Source organism: Prionailurus bengalensis, chromosome E2, assembly GCF_016509475.1.
Source record: "Prionailurus bengalensis isolate Pbe53 chromosome E2, Fcat_Pben_1.1_paternal_pri, whole genome shotgun sequence".
In the NCBI taxonomy this organism is placed as follows: Eukaryota; Metazoa; Chordata; class Mammalia; order Carnivora; family Felidae; genus Prionailurus; species Prionailurus bengalensis.
In genome coordinates this window covers 28,748,565-28,775,611 of record NC_057352.1, presented here as the reverse complement: position 1 = coordinate 28,775,611, position 27,047 = coordinate 28,748,565, and the positions used below count along the sequence as shown (strand labels likewise).

At 42.1% G+C, this 27,047-nt stretch overlaps 1 protein-coding gene across 5 annotated transcripts in view; it reads left to right on the top strand.

Moving 5' to 3' along the window:
* Nucleotides 1-4,820: 4,820 nt before the first annotated feature.
* BRD7 (bromodomain containing 7) overlaps nucleotides 4,821-27,047 on the top strand; it is a 42,220-nt gene continuing 19,993 nt past the window's right edge. For all 5 annotated transcript variants that reach the window (XM_043599174.1, XM_043599171.1, XM_043599172.1 and 2 more), the window contains exons 1-6: nucleotides 4,821-5,140; nucleotides 5,633-5,841; nucleotides 19,113-19,242; nucleotides 19,588-19,645; nucleotides 22,094-22,238; nucleotides 25,737-25,847. In XM_043599174.1, coding sequence (XP_043455109.1) covers nucleotides 5,092-5,140; nucleotides 5,633-5,841; nucleotides 19,113-19,242; nucleotides 19,588-19,645; nucleotides 22,094-22,238; nucleotides 25,737-25,847 — 702 coding nt within the window. In that variant the 5' untranslated portion in view covers nucleotides 4,821-5,091. The remainder of the gene's footprint in view (nucleotides 5,141-5,632; nucleotides 5,842-19,112; nucleotides 19,243-19,587; nucleotides 19,646-22,093; nucleotides 22,239-25,736; nucleotides 25,848-27,047) is intronic.

The window sequence follows — 27,047 nt, the reverse complement described above, 5'->3', positions numbered from 1 at the left end:
GGTCTCCACTACAGCTGCAGCAAAACAGACTGCAAGGGACGTGATGGAGGCCCGCAGACAGAGGAAGGTACTGGGTGGGACTAAGCAAGGCACAGAGTCAGCCTTGTCCTCTCCGAAGACTGTCTTCTTCCTCTACAGCCAATCGGGATGCATGAGAGAGAAGTCTCCATCGCCTTATGGGGGACAGCTAGCTTCTGCCACGAAGCCTCCCCACACTGCCCAGGTCAGAGGCAGCGGTGCCCAGGTATCACAAAACCAGAAGTTTCTCCATTAAAGCACTGCTCCATTCGGCACAGCAGTCACCTTTCATTGTTTGGGCTCCCTTTGTTCATTTAGCCTCATGGGACCCCAGAAATCCATAAACAGCAAACAACAACGATCTCCACTCTTTAACTTCTCTTCCGATCCTTTCGATGCACAAACATCCCTTCCTACGTGTTCGTGTGAGCATGTGAATCCTCTTGTGGAATTTATCTCTATCTGACACTATTCTAAACATGCAGGAAGAAACCTGGAAGGTTTCTGGCCCTCTTTTAGAAGAGCAGTGTGGCCTCATGGTTAGAATGTAGGGTTTGGAGGTAGACCAGCATGGATTCAGATTCTGGAGAGGCATGCTGCGTGACCTTGGATAAGCCACTTGACTTCTTCGGGCCCCAGTTTCCTCACTGGGACAGGGATAAGAGTGTTCCTCTCACCAGGCTAGGAAAAGGAGAAAAGGGAAGAGAGAGTGTGTGCAACACTCTAGCCAAGTACCCTGCACAGGCCAAGTTGTTCCTTTACTCTCACTTTAGTCCTTCTTATCGAGATATGCAGCAGGCTCAGAAAGTTCCCTCTTTGGGATAATATTTGTATATGCTATCAATTGCTATGTAACAAATCCCCCTAAAACTTAGTGGTTTAAGTAAGCACACATTTATTATCTCACAGTTGTTTCTGTGGGCCAGCAGTCTGCCCATCACTTACCTGGGTCTCCTGCTTCAGGGTCTCTTGAATGCTGCAATCAAGGTATGAGGCAGGGCTGAGGTCTCATCTGAGTGCCCCATGGAGGAAGGATTCAATTTGAAGTTCAGGTGGTTGTTGGCAGGGTCAATGGCTCAAGAGCGGCTGGGCCGGAGGTCGCCCTCAATTCCTTGCACATGAGCCTCTCCAACATGGCAGCCTCCTTCCTTGAAACATGCAAGCCAAGATGGCAGTGCAGTTGGCTAGCAAGACAGAAATCACAATCTTAAGTAACTGAATCCCAGAAGAGACATCTCATCACCTTTGCCATATCCTAATGGCTAGATATAAGTCTCTAGGCCTGTCCACACACAATTGGAGAACATAAATACCAGGAGGCAGGAGTCTTCAGGAGTCACCTTGGAGTTTGCACTACACAGCAAGGTTCAGTTCAGCTAGCATTTTCTGGGGCCTTTTATGTACCAGGCACTGTCCTGGAGCTGGGAACTTACAAAGTGGGGAAGCCAGGGTGTCCATCTCCCAGGAACTTCTGTGAGATGTTTTCTAGTTCAGTCTCTTGTTTTTCACTGCTGTGAACACTTTGGGAACCTGTGTACAATCTCTGTTGAGGGGAGGAGGACAATTACTCACTCCATAGTGTGAATGAGTTAACTAGGCCCTTTTCCCTCCATCCCAGGCTGGTCAGGGAAAAGAAACACACACACACACACACACACACACACACACACACACAGTGAGCTAGCTCTTAGGGGTATTTGCAAAGTAGTGGTCACTGTGCTGGCTGCTATGGAAACAAAGAGAATGAGACCAGACCCTTCCCTGGGGAAGCACACTGGGAGATGGGGAGCAAAGAGGGAAACTCACAGGTTCGGCCTGGAGTGAGGCATGCCACACTGGAAGCCAGATCCGCATGGGGAGTTAAAGCAAAAAGATTATAGCCAACAGCTGAAAAGTTGAACCAAGCTTTGCCCTATACTTAGTGGACAATGGTGGCTTGATCTCAGAGCAACCAAGTTCCCTTCCCCAACACAACCCCCTTCCCCCACTCTGACTCCACCTCACAGATGCCAGGGGGGCTTGCTACAGAGGCAACAGACACAAACTTCCTTTGTTCGAGGAACCTCATCTTCCCTGGCTAACCATGGCGGTCTGGTGGGGCCTGATGGTCACAGACTAACTCCTCTTGGCCATGGGGGTGGACTGGATACCCAAGCTGGATCAATCTTCCATTCCCTGGCCCATAAGACACATAACCCAACCTAAGCCAATCAGAGCCTTTCTCTGGCATTTCTTCCTGGGTGAAGCTGTCAGAGAAGAGACTATCTTCCTAGTTATGCAGGAAGCAGCTGCTGGTAACCATGTTTTTAGCCATATAGAGAGGGAAAAAGGTGGAGCCCTACATACACAGAAACAAGACAGAGAGAGAGAGAGAGAGAGAGAGAGAGATACACCAGACAGTATCAAATTCCTGGTGCCTGTCTTCAAGCTTTACTTGAAAATCTTTTTACTTGAAAATCTTTTTACTTGAAAATCTTTTTACTTGAAATCTTTTTATTTACTTAAAATAATTCAAACTGGGTATCTGTCACACTCCAACCACAGGGTCCTGAACTAGAAGTATAACATTTTACCGTTGGGAGTTCAAGCTAAAGCTACAAATCTTCCTGGGAGATGTGATCCAGAGGTCCAAATTCTTACTAAAGTATAAATGACTAAGATCCTTTCTTGAGAGAAGGCTGTGATGTGGGTTTATCTGAAAATACACAGGGCATCATAAGGTTAAAAGTAGAGGCTGTCAAGACATCCTTCACCTTATTCATGTGTAAAAAGAGCTTGTGATTCAAATCAGAAAAACTTGAATTTGAGTGCAGGCTCTGCCACTAACTGGCAAACCTACTTCACTTCTCTGGGCACCCATTTCCCCATCTTTAAAATGGGAATAATAATGTTTCTGCACTTCCTGTCTTACAATGCTGTCATATAGAAAAATATCAACATGGGGCGCCTGGGTGGCGCAGTCGGTTAAGCGTCCGACTTCAGCCAGGTCACGATCTCGCGGCCCGTGAGTTCGAGCCCCGCGTCGGGCTCTGGGCTGATGGCTCAGAGCCTGGAGCCTGTTTCCGATTCTGTGTCTCCCTCTCTGTCTGCCCCTCCCCCGTTCATGCTCTGTCTCTCTCTGTCCCAAAAATAAATAAACGTTGACAAAAAAAAATTAAAAAAAAAAAAAAAAAAAAAAAGAAAAATATCAACATTATTTTATTTCCCTGCAGCCAATGTCCCTAGATGTGCTATATTAAATACATCTTAATACTATATTTGGGTAAATGCCAATGAACAGAAATGTGAACAACATCTCTCCAGTAGGACTCAGCACCTGAGGATAAGAGTGAGTGAGAAAGTCTTAAAACAGCTTCAAGGGGTAGACGTCCATCTACAGAACAATGGTGTTAGTCTGGGCCCCGACTTGGTAAAGTCTGACATACTTTCATCGGTTTGTGTGTGTGTGTGTGTGTGTGTGTGTGCAAATTTATACTTTTCTAAATCGTCTCTTTCTTTTCATTTTTTAAAAATTTCACAGGCATGTGATGGGGCGCTTGGATGGCTCAGTCGGTTAAGGGTCCAACTTCGGCTCAGGTCATGATCTCACGGTTTGTGACTTCGAACCCTGCGTCGGGCTCTGTGCTGACAGCTCAGAGCCTGGAGCCTGCTTCTGATTCTGTGTCTCCCTCTCTCTCTGTCCCTCCCCCACTTGGGCTCTGTCTCTCTCTGTCTCTCAAAAATAAATAAATGTGAAAAAAAATTTAACATGCACGCGAGAAAAAATGTCAAAGAGAGAAGCATAAAACTAAAACAATCCACTTCAGCACCACTGGAGCCTTTTCATCCAGATCTTAACTTTTATTTCTATATATGGATCTTACCAAACACACTCGGCTTCATACTTCCTTGGTGTTGTTTTCGTTACAGTTTGGGAGGCCTTTACACATCAGCACATAAGTTTGGTGGGTTTTGGGGAATTTTGTTTGTTTTGTTTTGTTTTGTTTTGTTTTGTTTTGTTTTAAAGATTAGAATCCTTCAGTTACCAGCATCCTGGGTTTGCTAGATCTGGCATCCAGTACACAGTTCAATACATATTGTTAAAAGGAAGACAGAAACAAGGGGAAGAGGGAAAGAAGAGAGAAGTCAGGGGAGTGGGAAGGGTGATAAAAAGAAAAGAAAAGGAAGGGAGAGAAAGGAAAAGAGGTAGGAGGATGGAGGGAAGGGAGAAAGAGGGGGAGAAGAGGGAAAGAGAGGAGGGAGGAAGGGAAGGAAGAAAGGGAAGGGACACAGAGACAGAGAGGAAAGGAGGGAGAGAGCGAAAACAAAGGCAGATAGAAGCAGAGGAAGAGAGGGAGAGACAGACAGAGACAGTGAGACAGAAAACAGCGAGAGAGCAAGGGAAAGAGGGACAGAGAGGGAGGGAGGGAGAGGCGACAGACAGACTGAGTCTCAATCTCAGAGAGACAGAGAGAGAAAGGAGAGAAGGGAGGAAGGGAAGAGACACAGAGGGAAGGGAGGAAGAGAGGGGAGAAGAGGGAAAGAGAGAGGAAGCGAGAGAGAAGAGAGAGAGGAGAGAGAAACAGAGATAAAGGAGGGAGGGAAGAAAGACAGAGATGGAAGGAAGAGAGGGGAAAAGAGGGAAAAAGAGAAAGGACAGGAAGGGAGGGAGACCAGAGAGCAGAGGGCAGGGGGACTCCGAGCCGTGGACACCGCCCCGCCCCCGGCCCCGCCCCCGGCCCCGGCCCCGCCCCCGCCCCCAGCCCCGCCCCCGGGGCGCGGGCTGCCGCGCCACCTCCAGCCGCCAGGAGCCGCCACGGGCAGCCAGCAGCACCCTGCGCGCTCCGCGGACCCTCTCTCCCGCCTCAACGCCGGCCGCTCGCCGCCTCGCCGCCGCTCTCGGGCTCCGGCCGGGTCTCGCGCGCAGTCTTCTCGTGAGGGGCCCCGCGCCGCCCGGCGCACGCCGCCCCCCTGCCTCGGGGCGCGGGGTCTCGCGGGCCCCGCTCCCGCCCTCCGCTCGCCTGGCCCGGACCGGAAGCGGCGCCGCACGGCCTGGGCCTGGCGCGGGGGGCGGGCACCGGGGCCCGGTCCGACATGGGCAAGAAGCACAAGAAGCACAAGTCGGACAAACACCTCTACGAGGGTGAGGAGCTGGCCGCGGTGGGGGGCGGCGGCTCTGAGGAGTGTGTATGTGGCGGGGGGGGGGTGGGGGTGGGGGGAGGGTTCTCGCTCCTTCGAGACCACCCTCGAGCTCCCGAGGCGGGCCAGGGGCCGCACCTCCCACGGGCAGGCCGGGGACCCGCGAAGGGGGCGCGGCCCGCGGGAGGCCGCGCAGACTCCTCCCAGGCGGGGGCGGCATTCGAACCCGGGACCCCTGACCCCCCCCCCCCCCGGCGGGGCTCTTGTTGGGAGGTGTGAGACGGCCCCCAGAGGCCCGCAGCGTTCGGGGCACACATTCGGCGAGTGTCCGTCAGTCAACAGGTGCTTCGCGGGGCGCCCACTGCGCGCCCAAAGCCGCCCCGGCAGTGGCTCCCCCTTCTCCCCCTGCCCGTCCCCCTGCCCGCGGTGCCTCTGCATCGTGGATGCTGGCCGGCGCGTCCCGCCCGTAATCGAGGCTCTGTCCTTTTGTTTTAAGAGTATGTAGAGAAGCCCTTGAAGCTGGTCCTCAAAGTGGGAGGGAACGAAGTCACCGAGCTCTCCACGGGCAGCTCGGGGCACGACTCAAGCCTCTTCGAGGACAAAAACGATCATGACAAACACAAGGACAGAAAGCGGAAAAAGAGGAAGAAAGGAGAGAAGCAGGTTCCAGGAGAAGAAAAGGGGAGAAAACGGAGACGAGTAAAGGTAAACGTGGCTGCGGTGCTTCGGCTCTGCTGGTGGTGCCACTTTTTAAGAGTTCCCGCCTCCCGCTGCCAACCTAACTTGATTCTCTCTGTGTCTGGCGAGACGCTGAAACGCCTTTACGGCTGTCTTGTTTTGAGGAAGAGCAGGGCAGCCTAGAAACATGAATCAGTTGGGAGTTTCAGCAACTCTTGATTTATTTATACTTAGTTACACTCACAGCTGAGTCCTGATTTTCCAGAGCCGCGTCAAAGAGCATTTGCCCATCTTGGGGCGCCTGGGTGGCGCAGTCGGTTGGGCGTCCGACTTCAGCCAGGTCACGATCTCGCGGTCCGCGAGTTCGAGCCCCGCGTCAGGCTCTGGGCTGATGGCTCAGAGCCTGGAGCCTGTTTCCGATTCTGTGTCTCCCTCTCTCTCTGCCCCTCCCCCGTTCATGCTCTGTCTCTCTCTGTCTCAAAAGTAAATAAATGTTTAAAAAAAAAAAAAATTAAAAAAAAAAAAAAGAGCATTTGCCCATCTAGGAAAAGTGGAAGTCGTGCTCGAAGCAGCCTCAGGTTTGTCAACAACAATAGTCGTTTCAAAAGTGAACGGGATTTTGCTCCGAAGTAAATACTGTAATGCCAGATATATAATGAGCAGCTTTCATCTTAAAACGTGAATCCGTTGAAGAGGAAATCTGATCAGAGACCTTTAAGGGACATGACGCCAGTGGTAAAGATTGGCATTTTCCTAACCATCTGCAGTTCACAGAAAAGGGAGGGAAAGTAGCCGCTGTCTTGGTTCCCAGGCTCGGCAAACATGCCCGGAATTAGCCTAGACTTCTGCACTTCCCGGATTTAACCGGTCACTGAGTGGTTTATTAAATCAGATACTGTACCTTGAAGATAGATTTCCATAAATTAGTTTTATAACTTTTATGTGTATATACATAACAGAAGGGTTCTATTCCATGTGATTACCTTGATAAGTCACTAAATCTTAGAGACGCTCTGTTTAGAATTTCCTAAATCCGTTATTTTCTGCCTCAGTTTTTAATTGCCTTTGGCTGGATTGTGACTATATAGAACTATATAATGTTTTCTTTTGCTAAGTTATAAAAACTATTATGTGCATGTGATTTTTTTTTTTTTTAAGAAATTCAAACAATACACAGTGAACAAAAAGGAGGACATTTTCGGGCGCCTGGGTGGCTCAGTCGGTTAAGCGTCCGACTTCGGCTCAGGTCACGATCTCGCGGTCCGTGAGTTCGAGCCCCGCGTCAGGCTCTGTGCTGACAGCTCAGAGCCTGGAGCCTGTTTCAGATTCTATGTCTCCCTCTCTCTGACCCTCCCCTGTTCATGCTCTGTCTTTCTCTGTCTCAAAAATAAATAAATGTTAAAAAAAAAAAAAATAAAAAGGAGGAAATTTTTCCTCACCCTGGTCCCTCATACAGTCCCTCCCACTAGAGATAACCAGTTGGAGGGCACCTGGGTGTCTCAGTCAGGCGTCTGACTCAGGCAGCAGCTCGTGAGTTCGAGCCCCACGTCGGGCTCAGAGCCTGGAGCCTGCTTCCAATTCTGTGTCTCCCTCGCTCTCTGCCCCTCCCCGCTTGCACTCGGTCTCTGTCTCTCTCTCAAAAATAAACACTCAAAAAAATTACTTAAAAAAAAGGTAACAAGCTGGGTTTTTTTCTTATTTGTAAAGTAGTTTATGAACATAGTTTTTAATTTTTTTTTTTTAATGTTCATTTATTTTTGAGAGAGAGAGGGAGACATAGAATCTGAAGCAGGCTCCAGGCTCTGAGCTGTCAACACAGAGCCTGACGCCAGGCCTGAACCCACAGACCGTGAGATCGTGACCTGAGCCGAAGTCGACGCTTAATTGACTGAGCCCCCCAGGTGCCCCAGTGAACATAGTTTTTAAAAGTCAAGAGTACTTCAGAGCTTTTACACAAAAGCAGTCTCCTGCTCCAGTGGACAGTTTTACTTCCAAAATGTTTTAGTTTTTTTCCTTTGGGTATTTGTGTCTTTTTTTTTTTTTTCAACGTTTATTTATTTTTGGGACAGAGAGAGACAGAGCATGAACGGGGGAGGGGCAGAGAGAGAGGGAGACACAGAATCGGAAACAGGTTCCAGGCTCCGAGCCATCAGCCCAGAGCCTGACGCGGGGCTCGAACTCACGGACCGCGAGATCGTGACCTGGCTGAAGTCGGACGCTTAACTGACTGCGCCACCCAGGCGCCCCTTGTGTCCTTTTTTAAATGTAGTTTCTGTTATTTCCTGACTTATCAGTACGTCTTTTACTGATAAGTTACAGAAGGTGAGAACTTAAGTCAGCAGTCCAATACCGCTTCACACCCCTGATTTCCCTTCCTCCATTCTTCCAGCGTGGATGTATCACGGTTGTTGGTTAAATCAGTATTCAGTGTTTAATTGTTTTTCACTGGTGACAAGTATAGCAGACATGGAGCCAAACTTGGTCTCTTGTTAATTGCTTTCATTTGTTTGGTTTTTGTGTACCAAATCTTCCCAAACTGACAGATTTATGAAACCCGTCTGATTTCTGTTTTTCACGTGGTCAAACAGTTCTCCTTTTCTTGAGACATCTATCTTGGAGCCCTCTGTGCCCTCCTGCCCTGTCTAGTCTGGTTGAGTCCTCTAGGCCTTCTGGGATCCTCCTTTGCTTCTTTCCTGGATCCCGTGCCTTCTTGATTTGCTCCCTTATTCTGGTGGATTCTTAACTCTAGGAAGTTCCTAAGAAACCATTCATAGGAGGTAGGTTTTGGAAGTCCTTATGTGTTTGAATATCTTTATTCTGCCATCCTATAGTCTCACATAGATGGATGGTTTGACTCCGCGTGGAATGCCAGATTGAGAATTATTGTGTCCTAGAATTTTAAAAGCATCTTGTTCTCTAATTGTCCTTTTTTAAAAAATTATAGATGTTTATTCATTTTTGAGAGAGCAAGTGTGAGCAGAGGGAGGGGCAGAGAGAGAGGGGAACAGAGGATCTGAGGCGGGCTCTGCGCGGACAGCAGCAAGCCCCGTGTGGGCTCGAACTCATGAACCGTGACATTATGACCTGAACTGAAGTCCCAACACTAACCAACTGAGCCACGCCGGCACCCCTAGTTGTCCTTGTTTCTTTAGCACCCTGTTCTTATTTTTCTATGCAGTATCTTCTTTTTTTCTCTGAGGATATTTTTTTTTCCTTTTAAGTTTTCTTTTGCTCCTTGCTTTGTATCTCCAGTTCTTCAGTTTATTTTCTTGGTCTCCTCCTTTTATGTTAACAGCATCCCTTAGATACCTGTTGCGCCTTCCTAGTCTGTATTTCAGTGTGAAGCACAAAAGGGCTGATTAATAAATACTTTAATTAAAATACTTAATTAAAGTATGAATAAATACTTTGTATTTAGTTTTCTAGCTGTAGAGTCACTAAACAAAGACCTGATCATTTCATTGGGGAACCCCCAAATGTCTGTTCTCCAGAGAAAAGTCCCTTCTTGGACAAGGATTTTACCTGGCTGCTGGTATTTTGGGGGCCAGCCAGGGAAGGGGACTGAAGGTCCTACCACCCAGTGCTCTGCATTCAGTCCAGCATCTCTCCCCACTTCTGGCTGGTATGCTGTCTGGAGACTCTGGTTCCTTATGTCTCCAAGTGTGAGCTTTTCCAGGTTTCTCAGGTTTGGACTTTTCTCTAGCTGTCCACTTCTGCATGCAGGAGGTCTCTTGCTTTCTGTGATCTGCACGCTCCTACACTTGCCTTTCATCTCCCGAATGTGTGGGTATCTTTCATCCCCTGTCATCTCGTCTGTACTTTGTTCATCTCATTTAACTGGAAGTTGAGGTCACCCCTTTTGACCACTTCTGATTCTAGTTATGGCACCATAATGCCAGCTGATACACTCGTGTTCTTCATTTCTTCTTTTATCAATTGTCTCATTCCTTTTATTAACTGCGCAGTATTTTGTTATTATTGATGTACCATATTTTATTTGATACTACATTTAAATGTTACAAATAAAGCTTCATTGAGCCTCGTGTACACAAATCTTTGTATACTTTTGTAAGGATATCTTCAGGATAAGTTCCTGAAATTCTCCCCCTGTGTTCCAGCCACTCTGCCCTTTCTTGACTGTGGCTCGAAATGTCATTAGCCCTCATTATATTTCGATTACCTTGTAAATTAAGATGCTTTTGCATCCATAGTCTTACTTGGACGTAACACCCTGCAGAATAGGACAAGTAGGTTGGTTTCCGTTTTATAAAAGGTAATGTGGAAACTCAGAAGTGAAGTGAATTTGCCCAAGGTCCCGTTTCCCCAGGACTCAGAGACCATGGGACATTCCAGATTCTCTGGGGTGTCATTGGTTCTGTAGAGGCTGTTTGGGCCATCCCTTCTTTGCAGGTCAGACCAGGGATGGGGGAGGGGGTTCTTTTACTAGTGTTGTCTAGGAAGGGAGACTTCCGGACGCTCCTCTCTGAGCTACGTTCTGGATCCCTAGGGAATTTTAGGAACAGCAGTTGCCTCTGGTCTCTTCTTGGGGAGAAGCAGCTGTGTAACAGACATGGGCCTGGAAGGGGCTGGGGTATGTGTGGTTCTAAGGGACTGGTGATTCTTCTGGCCATTCTATGTGGCAGGAAGAAGGAAGGATGCAGGGAAAGGATAAAACTTGCCATTTTAAAGCGTTTTTCTGAAAGGCATACATAACTTCTGCTTGTGTTTCATCAGCTACAACTTAACCACATGGCCACCCTAGCTGCTAGGGAAGCTGGGAAATGTCTTTTAGTTGGAGAAGGAGGTGGGGCTTTGTACCCTAATAAGATCAGGAATCTGTTACTTAGGGAAGAAAAGGGAAAGGTAAAGTTTGGGGGAAGCACACACACTTACAACATAAAACCCTATAATTTTTCAAAAGTGTTGGAGTTAAATGAGTTTCTTCTCTTGAGTAGGAAAGGCCCTGGTTATATTAGTTTAAAATGGCCAAGCAGTTACTATCGATAGTATTTCTCTGTGTAGCACAGTGGCATTTAATACCAGCCAGAACATTACGAGTACAACATCCCTTTGTTTTAATCAGGCCATGATCTAGATACCACCCCTCTGAAAGTGTGTTGGCTAGTTTTTCCCCCCTGAGCATTCGAATGCTGAGTGATTGGCAAAGAATTTGTGTGCTGGCATAACTCTTAATGTATTTCCTAAAGATTCAGCTTTACATTTGCAAGTCCTTTATTTCCAATTTCCACATCATATAAAAAATATATAAGGCACCTGGCTCAGTCAGTTAAGCATCTAACTCTTAATTTCAGCTCAGGTCATGAGCCCCTCACTGACAGTGTGGAGTCTGCTTGGGATTCTCCTTCCCTCCCTCTCTCTCTGCCTTTCCCCCTCTCATGCATACACACACTGTCTCTCCCTCTCTCAAGATAAATAAACTTTAAATAAATAAAATAACAGCTGATGAATAAATGCTCCTATCATTTGGTCTAGGAATATAAGCATGAGAGGACAATGAAGTAAAACTGAGGGGCAATAAGTAAAATTCTGTGGGATGCCTGGGTGGCTCAGTTGGTGGAGCATCTGACCCTTGATTTCAGCTCAGGTCTTGATCCCAGGGTCGTGGGGCTCTGCACTGAGTGTGGAGCCTGCTTAAGATTCTCTCTCTCTCTCTCTCTCTCTCTCTCTCCCTCTCCCTCTCCCTCTCCCTCTCCCTCTCCCCCTCCCTCTCTCTCCCTCCCTCTCCCTCTCCCTCTCTCCCTCCCTCTCTCTCTCTCTCTCCCTCTCCCTCTCCTTCTCCTTCTCCCTCCCTCCCTCTCCCTCCCTCCCTCTCTCCCTCCTTCCCCCTCCCTCTCCCTTCCCCCCCTCCCTTCCCCCTCCCCCCTCTTCCCTCCCCCCTCCCTCTCCCTGTCTCCCCACCACCCCCGCTTGCGTGCTCTCTCTCTCAAATTAAAAATTTTTAAATGTCAGTGGATTTTTGGTTTGCTTCTATTTCTTGGCTATTATAAATAATGCTGTTGTTAACCCGAGTATGTAAGTATCTCTTTGAGAACTTGCTTTCAGTTCTTTTGGATATATATCCAAAAGTAGAAGTGCCAGATCATCCTGTCTTCTCTTTTACAGATGAGAAAACTTAAGGCTCAGAGAGCTTAGTCACTTGCTCAAAGTTGCATAATCAGTGCCAGAACAGGAACTCAAACCCTGCCCCTTAAATAGGTCTGTAGTGTGAAAGAGTTGTTAAAGTGGACACTGACCTCCACACCCTTCACAGTACATGGAAAATTAACATCAGTGCCCTTAACAGAGGGGGCGTTCTAGTTCTCAGTCTCTTGAGAGTCCCTGGGGCTGGGTGGGGGGAATCACAGAAGATTTTGCTTAGGCGGTTGCATTTGAGCTGGTCTTGAAAAATCAGAATATAATGATGTTACACTACATGTTCAAGCAATGGGATAAAGTATGTACTCTGAGCTATCATTGTAATATAGGGATATTCTTTTCATCTTGTACGATTACAGGTAAGGAATCATGGGGCACCTGTGTGGCTCGGTTAAGCATCCAGCCTCGGCTCAGGTCATGGTTTCACAGTCCATGAGTTCAAGCCCCACATTGGGCTCTGTGCTGACAGTGCAGAGTCCACTTGGGATTCTCAATCTCTTTTTCTCTTTCTTTCTCTCTCTCTGCCCTTCCCTGCTTGCATGTGCACATGCCCTCTCTGTCTGTCTCTCTCTCTCTCTCTCTCTCTCTCTCTGTCTCAAAATAAAAAAACAACAACCAAAAAAAAAAAAAAATTAACATTCGAGCGTTTACTGTATGCCAGGCACAGTTCTGAGTTCTTTACATTTTAATTACTATTTTAATTCTTACAAATAGCTCTGTGGAGTAGGTGCTGTTAGTATCTCATTTTATTGCTGAGTTAACTAAGGCATAGAGGATGAGGTAGCTCATAACTAGAGAGAAAAAAATGGATGACTGTAATCATTAAGCAAAATGGAAATTCTGTCAAAACACAACTCATTGATTTGTTTGGTATGACATCTGCCAAAGCCAGGATCTCCCAGCAGAAAATCCTCCCACTCTGGTTTCCTTTGGAGGTTGTCCTCTTTAAAAAAAAAAAAAAAGTTTGTTATTATTTATTTTTTTTAGTAATTTCTGTACCCATTGTGGGGCTTAAACTTACAACTCCTATAACAAGAGTCACATGCTCTTCCAACTGAGCCAGCCTGGTGCCCCTAAAGTTTGTTTGTTTGTTTGTTTGTTTGTTTGTTTGTTTAAGTAGGCTCCACACCCAGCGTGGGGCTTGAACTCATGATCCTGAGATCGAGTCAAATGTGCTTCCAAATGAGCCACCTACATGCCCCTGCTTATTTATAGTAATCTCTGCACCCAAAATGGGGCACAAACCCACAACCCCAAGATCACGAGTCACACGCTCTTCCAGATGAGTCAGCCAGGCACCTCTAGAGAAAGAAAGACTGTTATGAGTGTAAGAGTGGTGTTGCTCCTCTGATGGAAAGGCTGTTTATTCATTTATTTACTCAACAGACATTTACCAGGCACCTCTTACATGCCAGACTCTGTTATTAGACTCAAATGACGAAGGTAAATAAAATACAGTTCCTGCCCTACAGGAGGAGCTCAGAGTTGAGCTGGGGAATCAGATGTGAAAGGAGAGCTAAACTTCATGGCCTGGTAAATTCTAGTAGAGGTATGAATAAAGGTATGTTCTGGGAGTCCAGGGGAAATTGTTTCTTGTTTTCCCTTGGGGAGCCGGGGGAAGGCATCAGAGGTACAGACTAAATAGGCAGCACATGCTGTCTTCAATCTAAGGCCAAAAATGAGGTGTCACTTTGAGGTAGTAAGACTGATTTTTCAATTAAATTCAAAATCACCTGTTAAATTCTAAAATTGTTTTGCGGATTGGAAGCATTATTTGAGTATAGCTAGAAATCTCTGTATCTGTATCTGTATCCCTTCCAAAAGTAGCTGAAAGACAGTACTTATCACTAAGGACTTCAGCTGTTAATTTGTGTGCTTTCACATTCCCATTCCATGCTGCCTCCTGTAATTAATTAATTCTGCAAGTATTACGCATAAGGCATTGTTGAGCTTGGAGGTACAGCACTAAAAATGACATGGGACCCTGCCCACAAGGAACTCTAGTGAAGAGGCAGATGTGTTTATAGTGCAATGAGTGTTATAATATTAATAATATGAGCAAAGATTTGCTTCAGAAGTGTCATTCACAAATTAATAACTTGCCATTGAGTTGTGAATAAATTAGAGTCTGAAATTAAGTACAGTGTGTTTGTAGTTACAGAAATAGCCGCTGTTCCTCTCTCCTGCCTGGACCTTCTTGCGCACAGGATAGTTCCTCTGCCTGGAATGCTGTTTCCACCCACCCACCTCCACCCCCAGCCTGGCTAAATTCTGTCCTTCAGATCTCAGCTCAGATGTTACTTCCTCGTAGAAGTCTTCCCACACTTGTCCAGTCTAAATTAGATTCACCCAACAGTTATTCTCTCCATGGATTCTGTTTGGGTCTTTTTAATGAGTTGTTTAATGTGTGTCTCTGCTGTTACACTGTCAGCTTCCTAAGGGCAGGGCTGTGTGTGTGTGTTATACACCAGTGTTTATCTATACAGTAGAACCTTATTTTTTTATTGAATGCATGAATGAATGAGTGTACAATATGGGCAAGTGCTTCGCTGAAATTTCACATACTGTCTTATTTCATCCTCAGAACAATCTTCTGAGGTATGTATTGTATTGCAAAGATAAGAAAATTAGTCCCCTCCCCCAAATTATATAGTTTATCCATAATTTCATGGCAAATAAGTGGCAAAGCCAGAATCTGAGCCTATTTATAAACTATAACTGTAAACCCTTCTTCCTTGGCTACCTAAAGTTAAATGGCTCCAGTATCTTTGTGTCATTTTCTATATGTAATTGGGAAAATGCGTTAACTATTAAGCATAACTGTATTAACTTTTGGTTTTACATATCTGTGTGACTTTAATAAGGGACGTTCTCAGTAAGATTCTTTAACTATGTTCTGAATCATGAAGAAAATTAGAAGGTTGGAATCAGAATTTTAAGTGGAGAGAGAAGTGTAGAGGTCAAAGCCTCTTGTTTTGTGGGTGAAACTGAGTGAGTGAATGGGATAACTTGTTCAGGGTCACATTCTGGTAAACTAGAAGGCAGGTCTCCTAATTCCTAGTCTGGCAGTAACATGTTACTGAATATCCATGCAGTTTAGGGTACTTTCCAAGTATAGGTTTTTGTATTCTTTTTCTCTTTGGGACTGTAGCCCAGAAGGTCATATTCTCTTGCCATTCTGAATATTAAGGTGGTTAACGTAGACCAGGCTGACAGGATAAAGTGACCAGGTAGTCCCATCCTTTGGTACTTTTTCAACTTTTCTATTTCTTGACCTCATTTCACCATTCCATTGATTCTAAGATAGATAAAATCAACAGTTAAATCTCTATCTTGTGGGTGATGAGAGGCCTGATGAGAATAAGTGAATTGCTTAAGAAGGTCACTGTGTGTTAAGGATGAGGCTGGGGCTAGAACTTGAGCCCATAGACCATGGGTCAGCAAACCATGGCCAGTGCACCTGGGTTTATAAATAAAGTTTTGTTGGAATACGGCCACACCCATTCATTTATGTATTGGGTAGGGCTGCTTTCACGCCACAACAGCAAAGGTTAGTAGTTGGGACCTTAGGACCACAAAGCTAAATTATATGCTGTCTGGCCATCTACCAAAAAAAGTTTGCCAACTCCTGCTCTAGATTCCTGGCACTATAGCCCTGGTTCTTTCCACCTAGGAGAGTGCTTATTGCCTTGCAGCTGTCCTCACTTCACAATTTACATTTCATAGGAAGGAATCTGTGTCTCTAGGGGGTCTTTTTCCATTGAACAGAAGGAAATTTTCCAGCCTACAAAAGATTGATGCCAGTTGTTCTGATTGATGGCAAAAAACCCACAAAACTTTCCAGAATCAAAATTTGCTGCTCTAGAGTACGGCATGAAGTCATAAAAATAGACACCAATCAACTTGATGATAACTGAGATCAAGAGCACTATGAGTACAGTTTATATAGCGTTTTTCTCTGGAGCCTTGAAACCAGTCATATATTCTATATTAGATGCTTTGGACCCTGAGAATAGAAGCTCTGTATCAGTGATCCTGAAAGTGTGATTCCTATAGCAGCAACACCCACAAGGCCTGGAAACTTGTTATTAATGCAGACTCATAGGCTCTACCTTAGACCTATCGGATGGGTAATCCCGGAAACAGGGCCAAGACGTTAGTGTTTTAATAAGACCTTCAGATGATTCTGCTGTACACTGAAGCTTGAGATCCATAATGGGCACTCAGAATTTGCACTTCTAGCAACTTCCCAGATAATGCTGATGGTGCTGGTCAGGGAGCACACTTTGAGAACCACTGCTCTGGATACTAGGACAATAAATTAGGACATAAGCCAAGAAAATAGTTTTGGAGTCGATAAGATCCTATTGAGAAGCTTGATTCTCAAAGGCATAAAATAGACATTTTTAGACAATTTTAGTAAAAATTTAATTTTAAAAAAAAGAAAACACAATAATAAAACTAGCACCTGGATACCAACCATCCAGCTTTAGCTTTTTTTTTTTTACCTTTTACTTGATTTTTTGGTTTTTGGCTTTGGCTTTTTGTTTGTTTTTGTAAAGAAATAGGGGCACCTGGGTGGCACAGTCGATTGAGCATCTGACTCTTGATTTTGGCTCAGGTCATGATCCCAGGGCCATGGGATGGGGCCCTGCTGACAGCACAGGGCCTGCTTGGCATTCTCCCTCCCCCTCTCTCTGCCTTCCCCTGTTCGCCTGCTCTGTCTTTCTCTCCAAATAAATATTGAAAGAAAGAAAAGGAGAAAGAAAGAAAGAAAGAAAAAAAAAAAGAAAGAAAGAAGAAAGAAAAAGAAAGAAAGAGAGAAAGAAGACAGAGGGAAAGAGAGGGAAAGAGAAAGAAAAGAAAGAAAAAGAAAGGGAGAGAGAAAGAAAGGGAAAGAGGAAGAGAGAGAAAGAAAAGAAAAGAAAAGAAAAGAAAAGAAAGAAAGAAAGAAAGAAAGAAAGAAAGAAAGAAAGAAAAAGAAAAATTAGAATATAGATACAGATGAAGCTTTCTGTGTATTCTTCCAGAATCCCATTCCTCTCCCTCTGTCTCCTCTCTCTCTGCTCTGGAGACCACCATTATTGTGAGTGTCCTGTGTATCAGTTGCATACTTGTTTTTGTAATTTTACCACTTCCACATACATCTGTAAATAATATACACTTACACATTTTCAAACTACAAAACCAGTATTGTAACAGTATTCTCAACTTTTATCTCTAGAAATTATAGTTCTGAACACTCTACATCTTGATACAGTGTAACTTTAGCTTATAAATTTTACCTGCTGTGTAAATGTCATAATTTATCAATCCATTTTCCTTTTAGTAGGCATTGGATTGTTCATAATTTTTTACTATTTCAGAATGTGGCAGTAAATATTCTTATACCTGCCTTCCATGTAGAGAAGTTTCTCTAGGGTATATGCCCAGGAGTAGAAAAGCTGAGAAGTAGGGTAAAGGCATCTTCAGCCTTAAAATATTGTTAATTGTTCTCCTAATGGTTGTACTTATTTACCTACCCATCTGCAAGGTGTGAGAGCCCTATTTCTCTGTTTTCATCAAAACTTGACATTTTCAGGCATTTTATTTTTTGTCACATGGAGAGCTAGGAAATGCCTTGTAGTTTCAAACATTTATAATCCCCAGAGTTCTAGGCAGCTTGAGTTAGTTGGCATGTTTTTTGATATTTCAGGTTTCTGGGAATTACCTGTGATATCCTTTACTCATTTTCTATTGGGTTATCTGCCTTTTTACCTGAATAAATGCTCTTTGCACAGTTTTTGTTAATACTCTTGAGTTTTCTGTGTTTCAAGTACTTTATGTCAGTCGATAGCTAATCTTCTCTACTCTTGGGTCATAAAGATCCTTTACTTTTATCTGAAATTTTAAAGCTTTGCTTTGTACATTTAAGTCTTTAATCTGTGTGGAATTTCCTTTTGTGTACAATATGAGGTAGAGATCTAATTTTATTTTCTTTTTCATGTAGATAACCAGTTGTGCCAGCACTGCCCTTTTGTCCTTGATTTATAATGCCACCCCTGATATACCAAGACTTGTCTGTGTGCACGAGTCTGTTTCTGTACTCTGCAATATACTCTATTGGTCTGTTTGCCCCAGTTAGTATTACAAATACTATCTGGTCAAACACATCTTATTGTGACTTTTTTCAAAACTGTGGATTATTCTTGATGATTCACTCTTCAAGATAAATTATATGATTGGCTTGTCAAATTTCATGAAATTCTGTCTTACAATTTTGATTGACATAACATTTTATTTATTTATTTATTTATTTATTTTTAATTTTTTTTTCAATGTTTTTTTATTTATTTTTGGGACAGAGAGAGACAGAGCATGAACAGGGGAGGGGCAGAGAGAGAGGGAGACACAGAATCGGAAACAGGCTCCAGGCTCCGAGCCATCCGCCCAGAGCCCGACGCGGGGCTCGAACTCCCGGACCGCGAGATCGTGACCTGGCTGAAGTCGGACGCTTAACCGACTGCGCCACCCAGGCGCCCCTTATTTATTTATTTTTAAATGTTGAGAGAGAGAGCGAGTGCACAGGCAGGGGAGGGGCAGAGAGAGAGAGGGAGAGGGAGAATCCCAGGCAGGCTTTGCACTGTCAGTGCAGAGCCCATTGCAGAACCTGATCCCACGAACTCTGAGATCATGACCTGAGCCGAAATTAAGAGTCAGTCGCTTAACTGACTGAGCCACCCAGGCGCCCCGTCATAACATTGTATTTGTAGATTACTTGAGAGAGAATTGACTATCAATTCATGAACATGGTATATCTCCTTTATTCAGGTCTTCCACAGTGACCTCTCAGTAATGTTTCATAATTTTTCCTAAAAGGTATTGGACATCTTTTATTAAATTTATTCCTAGGTATGTTTTCTTTTGTGAATAGTATTATTTTTCTAATTGATTATTTCTGGGATATAGAAGCACTACCCGCCCCCCCCCCCCAGGAGCTGTTATTCTCTCCTTTTCCAGTAGATGGCAATAAAATACATTAAGATTTCACTATTAGAAATCTGTTTTCTTTTAAGTAGTGTCTTGTTTTTGTTTTCACTGAAATTATTTGTTTTAAAGGTATTCTGAAGTATTTCTAAATTGTTTCCCTTTGTTCCATTTAGGAGGATAAAAAGAAGCGAGATCGGGACCGTGTGGAGAATGAGACAGAGAAAGATCTCCAGTGCCAGGCCCCTGTAAGATTAGACTTGCCTCCTGAGAAGCCTCTCACAAGCTCTTTAGCCAAACAAGAAGGTTGGAATAAGTCTGAATTAACTTACTTGAATGAGGAAGCTGAAATTATTTTAAGGGTTGTAGTCCGGGAAGGTGACTGGGTTTTAGCTTTTAAGATTAAAAGCTGTATAATTGAATTTTTTTTTTTTAAGTTTTCTATTTTCTGTCACTGCATAAGAGCTTTAAAGTAGCTTCCATTTTGAATTGATACTCTAGTACTTCAATATATTTGTAAGATAAATGAAATTTCTGTATGAGACGTTTAATGATGAGTATGAGGTAAGTCATATGGAAAGAAATCAGCTAAACAATACTCTTTAGAATCTTCCTTTTGAAAACACTCTTTTCCTTTCTCCTTTACTTTAGAAGTAGAACAGACACCCCTTCAAGAAGCTTTGAATCAACTGATGAGACAATTACAGAGGTAAATGTTCTTTCCAACATTTTTTAACTTGGAAATTAAAATGAGAAATATAGGATCCAAACCACTTCTCTATTTTTGATTATTTAAAGCCACATTTTTGTGGCCTAAATCCAAATGTACTTGATTTTAAAGTGGATGATAAATATTTTGCCTGGCAATAGAAAGTACTTTAAGAAGCTGACTTTTAAATGTTCTCCTTTGGTTTGTTTTAACTGGCAACCTGAAGAGTGTTACATAATATTCTTAATGGCAAATTTCTCTTTAAACTAACTTCTGATGTTGAAGCTTTAAACCAGGAATAAATAATACAGATATTTTCACTTTGCTAATAAATGAAAATACCTTCTGTATATTTGTTTAATGCTTATCATGCTGTGAATATTCAACAATTATTAAGTCTGGGAGAAGAAACTAAGTAGGATTTGTGGCCCTCTCTTAAATGCAAAATTTTGTTCTAAAAAATTCAGTATCTAGATTAAACCAATGTTAAGTTCTTAAAGAGGAAAAGAATAACTCAGTCTTCATTAAAATACTTATTTTTGCTACTTTTCTTTACTCAGAATTTGAGTTTTCAACCCAAAGACATTTATATTATTTGCAGAGGATTCGTGGGTATAGGCCATGCATTCTAATACTGAATTTTCTTCTCACTCTGTTATACTTCTGTGTCAACCCCAGAACATATTATAAATCATTTTGTAAGTGAAAGCCTCTAGTGCTATCTGTATTCAACACCTGTTCAGCTTTGCAGTTAAGATCAGAAGTTAGTGGCCTCACTCCCTTTTTGGTGTTAGAGTAATTGAGAAATACACTTGAATAAGTCATTCACTGTTTGTCCCAAAAATATGAATAGGTATTCCAACTCTATTGGAATGCTCGACTATGAAGTGTTGGGGCTGCCTTTTAAATTTTTCTTCTTATGACATGATCAGGATGTAGGCTAATGAAATCTTTTAAGTAGATTTCTTAAAAGAAATCTACTTAACAAGGTCTCTCTTAGTCCAAGGATATTCACATTTCTCAGAACACTTTGGGAATTAGAACCCAGAGCCGCATTTTTTGAATATTCTGTAGAGATCTGTTATCCTTAAGACTCAGCGCAAATGCTGGTAAATAATGTAATTGATTAGGACCATATTAAAATGACTGGTTTTAGGGGGTGTAGGTAATTTGCTCTGAAGAGGTCCTCCAGAGATGATTAGTGTTGTTATTCATAGTAACTACTGTGGACAGCACACAGTTGTATGTAGCAGTTCCAGACTGAGTATTTTTGCTCATTCTTTATTTTTTAATCTCATTGCTTAGGCATCCTGCTAGAGAAGAACAAATATCTAAGGTTATATTCCAACTCTATCTTTTATCACATTTATGATCTAGAACAAATGATTTGCCCTCTGAGCCTTAGTTTTCTCATTTCTAACTGAGGATACCACCACCTGTGTGGCTTTTATAAAGATTACATATAAAATAAATCAAGTACTTATCAATGGGTCTGCATGTAGTAAATACATATTAAAAGTTGCTGCTTTTATTATTTTTTAAACCATTTTTATTAATATAATTATTTGCAGTATGAAAACTTTGGTATGCCAAATTGCCAGAGGAAAAAAAATCAGTCTAATGACCTAATTGTAGAGCAATGGTTCTCAACCCTGTCACTACTGGAGTTACCAATGCCAAATATTCCAACACTAATAGGAATAGTCAATCATACAAGTACCAATGTCTGCACCAGCCCTCCTTCCCAAAAGATTCTGTCATGGGTCTAGGCTGAGCCTCCTCCTCCCCTCCCTACCCCCCAACTAGAATTTTTTTTTTTAAGGCTCCTCTATTGGTTCTGATGCACAGCCAGAATTGAAAACCTATGATAGAAAGCACTGGTTCTTAAGTTTGGGGGTAATTTGAGGACCTTTTTAGTATCAGGTTTTTGAGTTCTCCCCTGTAGATGAAATAGAAGTTGGATCCATTGATTAAGAAAATATACATATTTTACATAGATGTATTAATCCTGTGGCCCCCCCCAAGAGTCCAAGCTTATAGTTATAAATCAGCATGGAAGATTGCAGATGTGCATTTGTAGTTACTATTTCTGCCTTTTCCCCTATGGTTGATAAAAGTACATAGGGTTTACGTCCCAGAGGCCAAGACACTGGTCAGTTAGTCTGGATTTTTTATTTTGTTTCATTTTTCCCTATGTGGGAGGTGCTACCAACTAATTAGATATGTATATCTTAAAAGATTCTCTGTCTTAAAGGTACAACTAGTATGTAAAACATCTTCACCTGGTTATTAGTTGTTAGTCTTTGAAATCATTCTTTCACTTTTCAGTGAAAGGTATGTTAGCATACTACACATTCTTTTTACATCTGAAAGTTTTCCTGTGACTTCTCCTAGACCAGTAGATTTGTTCGTAGTAGAAATAAGATTGCTCTTTGCGTATCTTCACAGAAAAGACCCAAGTGCTTTCTTTTCATTTCCTGTGACTGATTTTATTGCTCCCGGCTACTCCATGATCATTAAGCATCCAATGGATTTTAGCACCATGAAAGAAAAGATTAAGAACAATGATTACCAGTCCATAGAAGAACTGAAGGTAACTGTAGTTATTTATGTCGTGATTGGAAAATAGACAAACTTAGGATACAAAGTAACATGTCTGTTCAATTGAGAGTCTTGGATACTGTATGTACAAAATCTTGGTAGAAATCTACATGTTTGGTATTAGGAAACTTTCTAATTGACCTTTTATTTTGCAGAGAATTAAGTTTATTTTAATATCCAAAATCTTTGTATTTTTTTGTCTCAGAGCTTGTTGATAGGCAACCAGGCAAACTAAGCCATCTGCTATCTTTTATTATTTTGGGACATTTTTAGAAAAATTTTGAATTTCATATGTTCTACAATATATATTCTCAACCTTTAAAATGAAAAAGTATCTGATTTTTAAATTCAGACTAGTGCAGATAAAATTGATACTTAAATTTGTGGCAGAGTAGTTTCCTTTTCTGTTTCTAGTCATGTCTCTCAAATAGAGGATAAGTTGGCCTGTCCAGAAAATAGTCAACAAAAGTTTAATTACATGTTCTAGTTTGATGAAAGTCAGTTGCTTTCTGAGTTCAGTTTGGCTAGACTTATTGAGCATATTTTCTTCAAAAGAGAAGAAGGAGATTAAAAACTTTAAAAGTGAAGGGGCGCCTGGATGATTCAGTTGGTAAGCTTCCGACTCTTGATTTTGTCTCGGGTCATGATCTCATGGTTCGTGGGTTCAAGCCCCACATCAGTCTCTGTGCTGACAGCAAGGAGCCTGCTTGGGATTCTCTCTCTCTTTTCTTCTTTCCCTCTCTGCTGTTCACTTGCTCACTCTCGAAATATGTAAATAAACTTAAAAAAATAAAAAGAAGCTATAAGCCACCAGGATGATGTGTGTGTCTCATGTTACAATGGGAGTGTTTTCCATCTTTAAATAGCCTTGGCATATGTTGATTTCAATGGTAAATTTTTCATTTTGATCCTCAAAAGGAACCACGTGGTTTTTGAAATTTTCTGTGTCAGACCACCACAAACTGAACTGGTTTAGATAATATCTATTTTGCCTTTATTTTTTCTGCATGAATGTTGTAGTATTCACCTGACCTAAATACTAGACTCTAGTCAGTTACAGATCATCTTTACCTTTTCCTTTTTTCATCCACGTATCAGTTGAGATTTATGAATAAAATCAGCATTTAATTCTATCTTCGCTATCCATTTGACTACATAGATAACATTCCACTTACTCTGAAAAAACTGAATTACGTTCAGAGAAATGGAAGCTTTCCCAACTTTTCATCTGGTGAAAATTAAACTAGAACAGTTTATTTCAGCATATTTCTGACCTTCTTATTGCTTAATGGGAAAAAATTTCACAGGTTTTTTTTTTTCTTTTTGTGAATAGTTTTCTTCTGATCTTTCTCTTACGATGACAGGAGACCATAGAAATGGGCCCCCTAAGTGTTTTTGCACAAATGATTAAGACTTGTCATAAGTGGAATGAACTAATATTTTCAACGTTTTAGAGTTTTCTACATGAGTATGTTTTCTTTTGGGGAAAAATCCAGTAGTCCAATGTAATATTAATTAGCTTATTCAGCTCATTAGGCTGTTCAAGTTGGGTTTTTTATTTTTTTTGTAATTATATGGAAAGTATGCAGAAAGGTCATTCAGCTTTTTGAATGACCAAGTGCCATTACCCCGAAGTCCAGTAAAGCCTAGCACATGACACTTAAGATCATGGAATCTACAAATGCCTTATTAGATCCAGTACTCTCTTGCCAGTTATAGGCCCAGTGGTCATTTAGTATAAGTAATAGCCATCTGATGTCCTCCCTCATTCGCCTTGTTTCCCAAAATATATATTTAGTAATTCTTTGTTTTTTTAATGTTTATTTATTTTTGAGAAAGAGACAGAGCACAAGCAGGGGAGGAACAGAGAGAGAGGGAGACACAGAATCCAAAGCAGGCCTCAGGCTCCGAGCTGTCAGCACAGAGCCCAATGTGGGGCTTGAATCCATGAGCTGTGAGATCATGACCAGAGCCAAAGTCGGGTGCTTACCACCCAGGCACTCCCTATATTTAATGATTCTTAATGGAATAGAAGTTTTTCCTACTATCTGTAACAAGGGTCCTTAACCTGGGGTCCCCCAGATAGAAGCCACAGATAAGCCTTTAAGGGGAACCTACTAAAATGACATGAACAATTTAGTGTTCAACTTGGTGTGCATATATATGCTTGAGGAATGGATCCATGGCTTTCATCACATTCTTAAAGATCTGGGATGTAGCAAAATTCTGAACTGATAAGAGACTTGGCCAGACACTGAGGATCCAATTTAAATCCAGTTTAAATTTAACACCAAATTTCTTGGGACCCTTGAGTCTATCTTCTCACATGCTTTCAAATAATACTAAATCTACCTGTTTTTATCCCCTGTAAGTATTCTAAGCTGTCATCACTAGTTATTAAATAGTGATATTTGAATATTTGGTTTGAATTTAGAGGAAGAGAGTTTGTTTAGAGGGATTCTTTTTTGTTGGGTTTTTACCATTTTAACTCAGTAAGGCCTGGGTATAATCACTGTCACATTTATACAAAGTAAAAAATTACTTGACCATGAAAACATGCAGTGGAATTGAGCTCTCCAGCACATGTAGGTACTTTGAAATTTAACCCAAAAGTACAGTTTTGATAATTTGGCTATTCTAGTTACATGTTTCGACTCCTCGAGATTGTATGGTTTGTGGCACATCGGCATGGTTTTGCAGCATTCTGCAAGTTATGTTTAGCTTACGATAGTACCCAAATATTAACATTAGTGTAAATGTGTTAGTGTTTTTGATCAGTTAATTTGAATTTCTAAGAAATACTGTGATAATTTAGCCCTGTCCCAGTTTTCATCAGGATTTGAAATTATTTAATTCATAAACGGAAACTTACGATGTTTGTTTTAAAACTAAGAGTAGTATTTTTTAATTACATGAACTCAGTTAAGATTATTCTATTAAATGGAAGTATTTTCTTCTAATTCTTTTTCTGTGTAGTTAGATTATAGTGAAGAAACCCATTTAAAAATTTCATCTTGGGGGCCACCTGGGTGGTTCAGTCGGTTGAGCATCCAACTCTTGATTTGGGCTCAGGTCATGATCCTAGGGCTGTGGGATCAAGGCCCTCATCAGGTGCTGCACAGAGCGTGAGGCCTGCTTAAGACTCTCTTTCTGCCCCACTCCTTGGCTCTCATGTTCACTCACTTGCTCCCTTTTTCTAAAATAAATAAATAAATAAAAATTTCATCTTGGGATCTAAAGGTTCATGTAATTAATTACAAAATGTCTAAGAATTTAGAAAGAAATGTATAATATTTAAATTAATTTAGCAGTATTTGTTAGTGAATCTTAAAACTTAGTAAATTGTTACTAATGTTGTAAAGAGTGAAAGAAAGGTTTTTTGTTGGTTTTATCTTTTTTAATTTTTCAAAGGCCTATATGATTTCAAACAGACAGGAGGATGCTTTGTTTTGTTTTAAATGCATTTTTCTTCTTAATATTCTCTCTCCAGGATAACTTCAAACTAATGTGTACTAATGCTATGATTTACAACAAACCCGAGACCATTTATTATAAAGCTGCAAAGAAGCTATTGCACTCAGGGATGAAAATTCTCAGCCAGGTAAAGGAAATTCTTTGTCATAAATAATAACATAAAATCTATATACCTTTGTTTTTTGGTTAGAGTTGATAGAGATCCAGTCCAGTACAGTACTAGTTTTACAGGCAGATTTTATTAAAGTAGGAAATACTAAAGGGAAAAAGTTTTCACATAAAGAAGAAAATTAAAGCAGGAAAGTTCTCATTTGGAATTGATGCAAATAAATACTGGCATTCACTACTAATTATTTATTTTAGAGGCTATTGAATTGGTAGTCACCAGATAGATTTATATTTGCTATGAAAGAAACATCACCCTGAATTCCAGGGTAAGATTGATTAGATGAATTATGAGAGCTTTTAGGAGAAAAGCTGTCTACTTCCCTTTGTACAGATGGACCCTGATGCTTTGGTGAGGCACAGGAACTCCTTGCAGTAGAAAGAAACAAAATTTCAACGAGCAGTAACTTGCTGGTTGCCACCTCCCCACAGGAGCACTGTCCCTTGAAAGACCACAACTGCTACATAATAAGGTGTTGAGGTGGGAGGAACATGTGCACATGCACAGACACTTACTTCATCATCAAGCTTCATGAGAGCACATAAACATGACCGTGTGTTCAAAACAGGTTAGTGGCAGAAAATGACACGGGATGCCTCAGAGCTACGGTTTGAGGAAAAGCCTTGGGGTAAATTGAGGTGATTGCTGTGCACCTGCTGGGAGAAAAGGAGAGCTCACAAGATAAGTCGTGTTCTTTGAGGTTTTACTCAGCTCTGAGTAGGGTGGGAAACTAACAGAAATGATCCTGGCACCTTACCATGGCAGGACGTTGGAGTTCTTTGAACTTGTGGACCTCAGGCAAGGCATTAACCACGCTGGGCCTCCAGTGTTCTCGTGTGTGGAGAAGAAGGTTTCAAGAGTGATCTCCCAAGATGATTGCTAGCATTAGGGTGCCAACTCCATAAGAGCTAGAATTGGGAGGAGACTACAAGAAAGGAGAGCAAGACAGGAGAGGGATTTTGCGAAGAAGGAAACGAGTGGGTATAAGACAGGAAGAATGAGAAGGAAATCAGAATTAAGAGCTTGGGCCCAGACTCAGGAGAGTTATAGGATAGTAGGAATGAGTCATGTGTAGCCGCACATGGCTTTCCAGTTGTTGTAGTGATCATCTGTATCACACTTTCACGTTGAAAGAATTGTCGTGGTGTGCAGATATCTGAG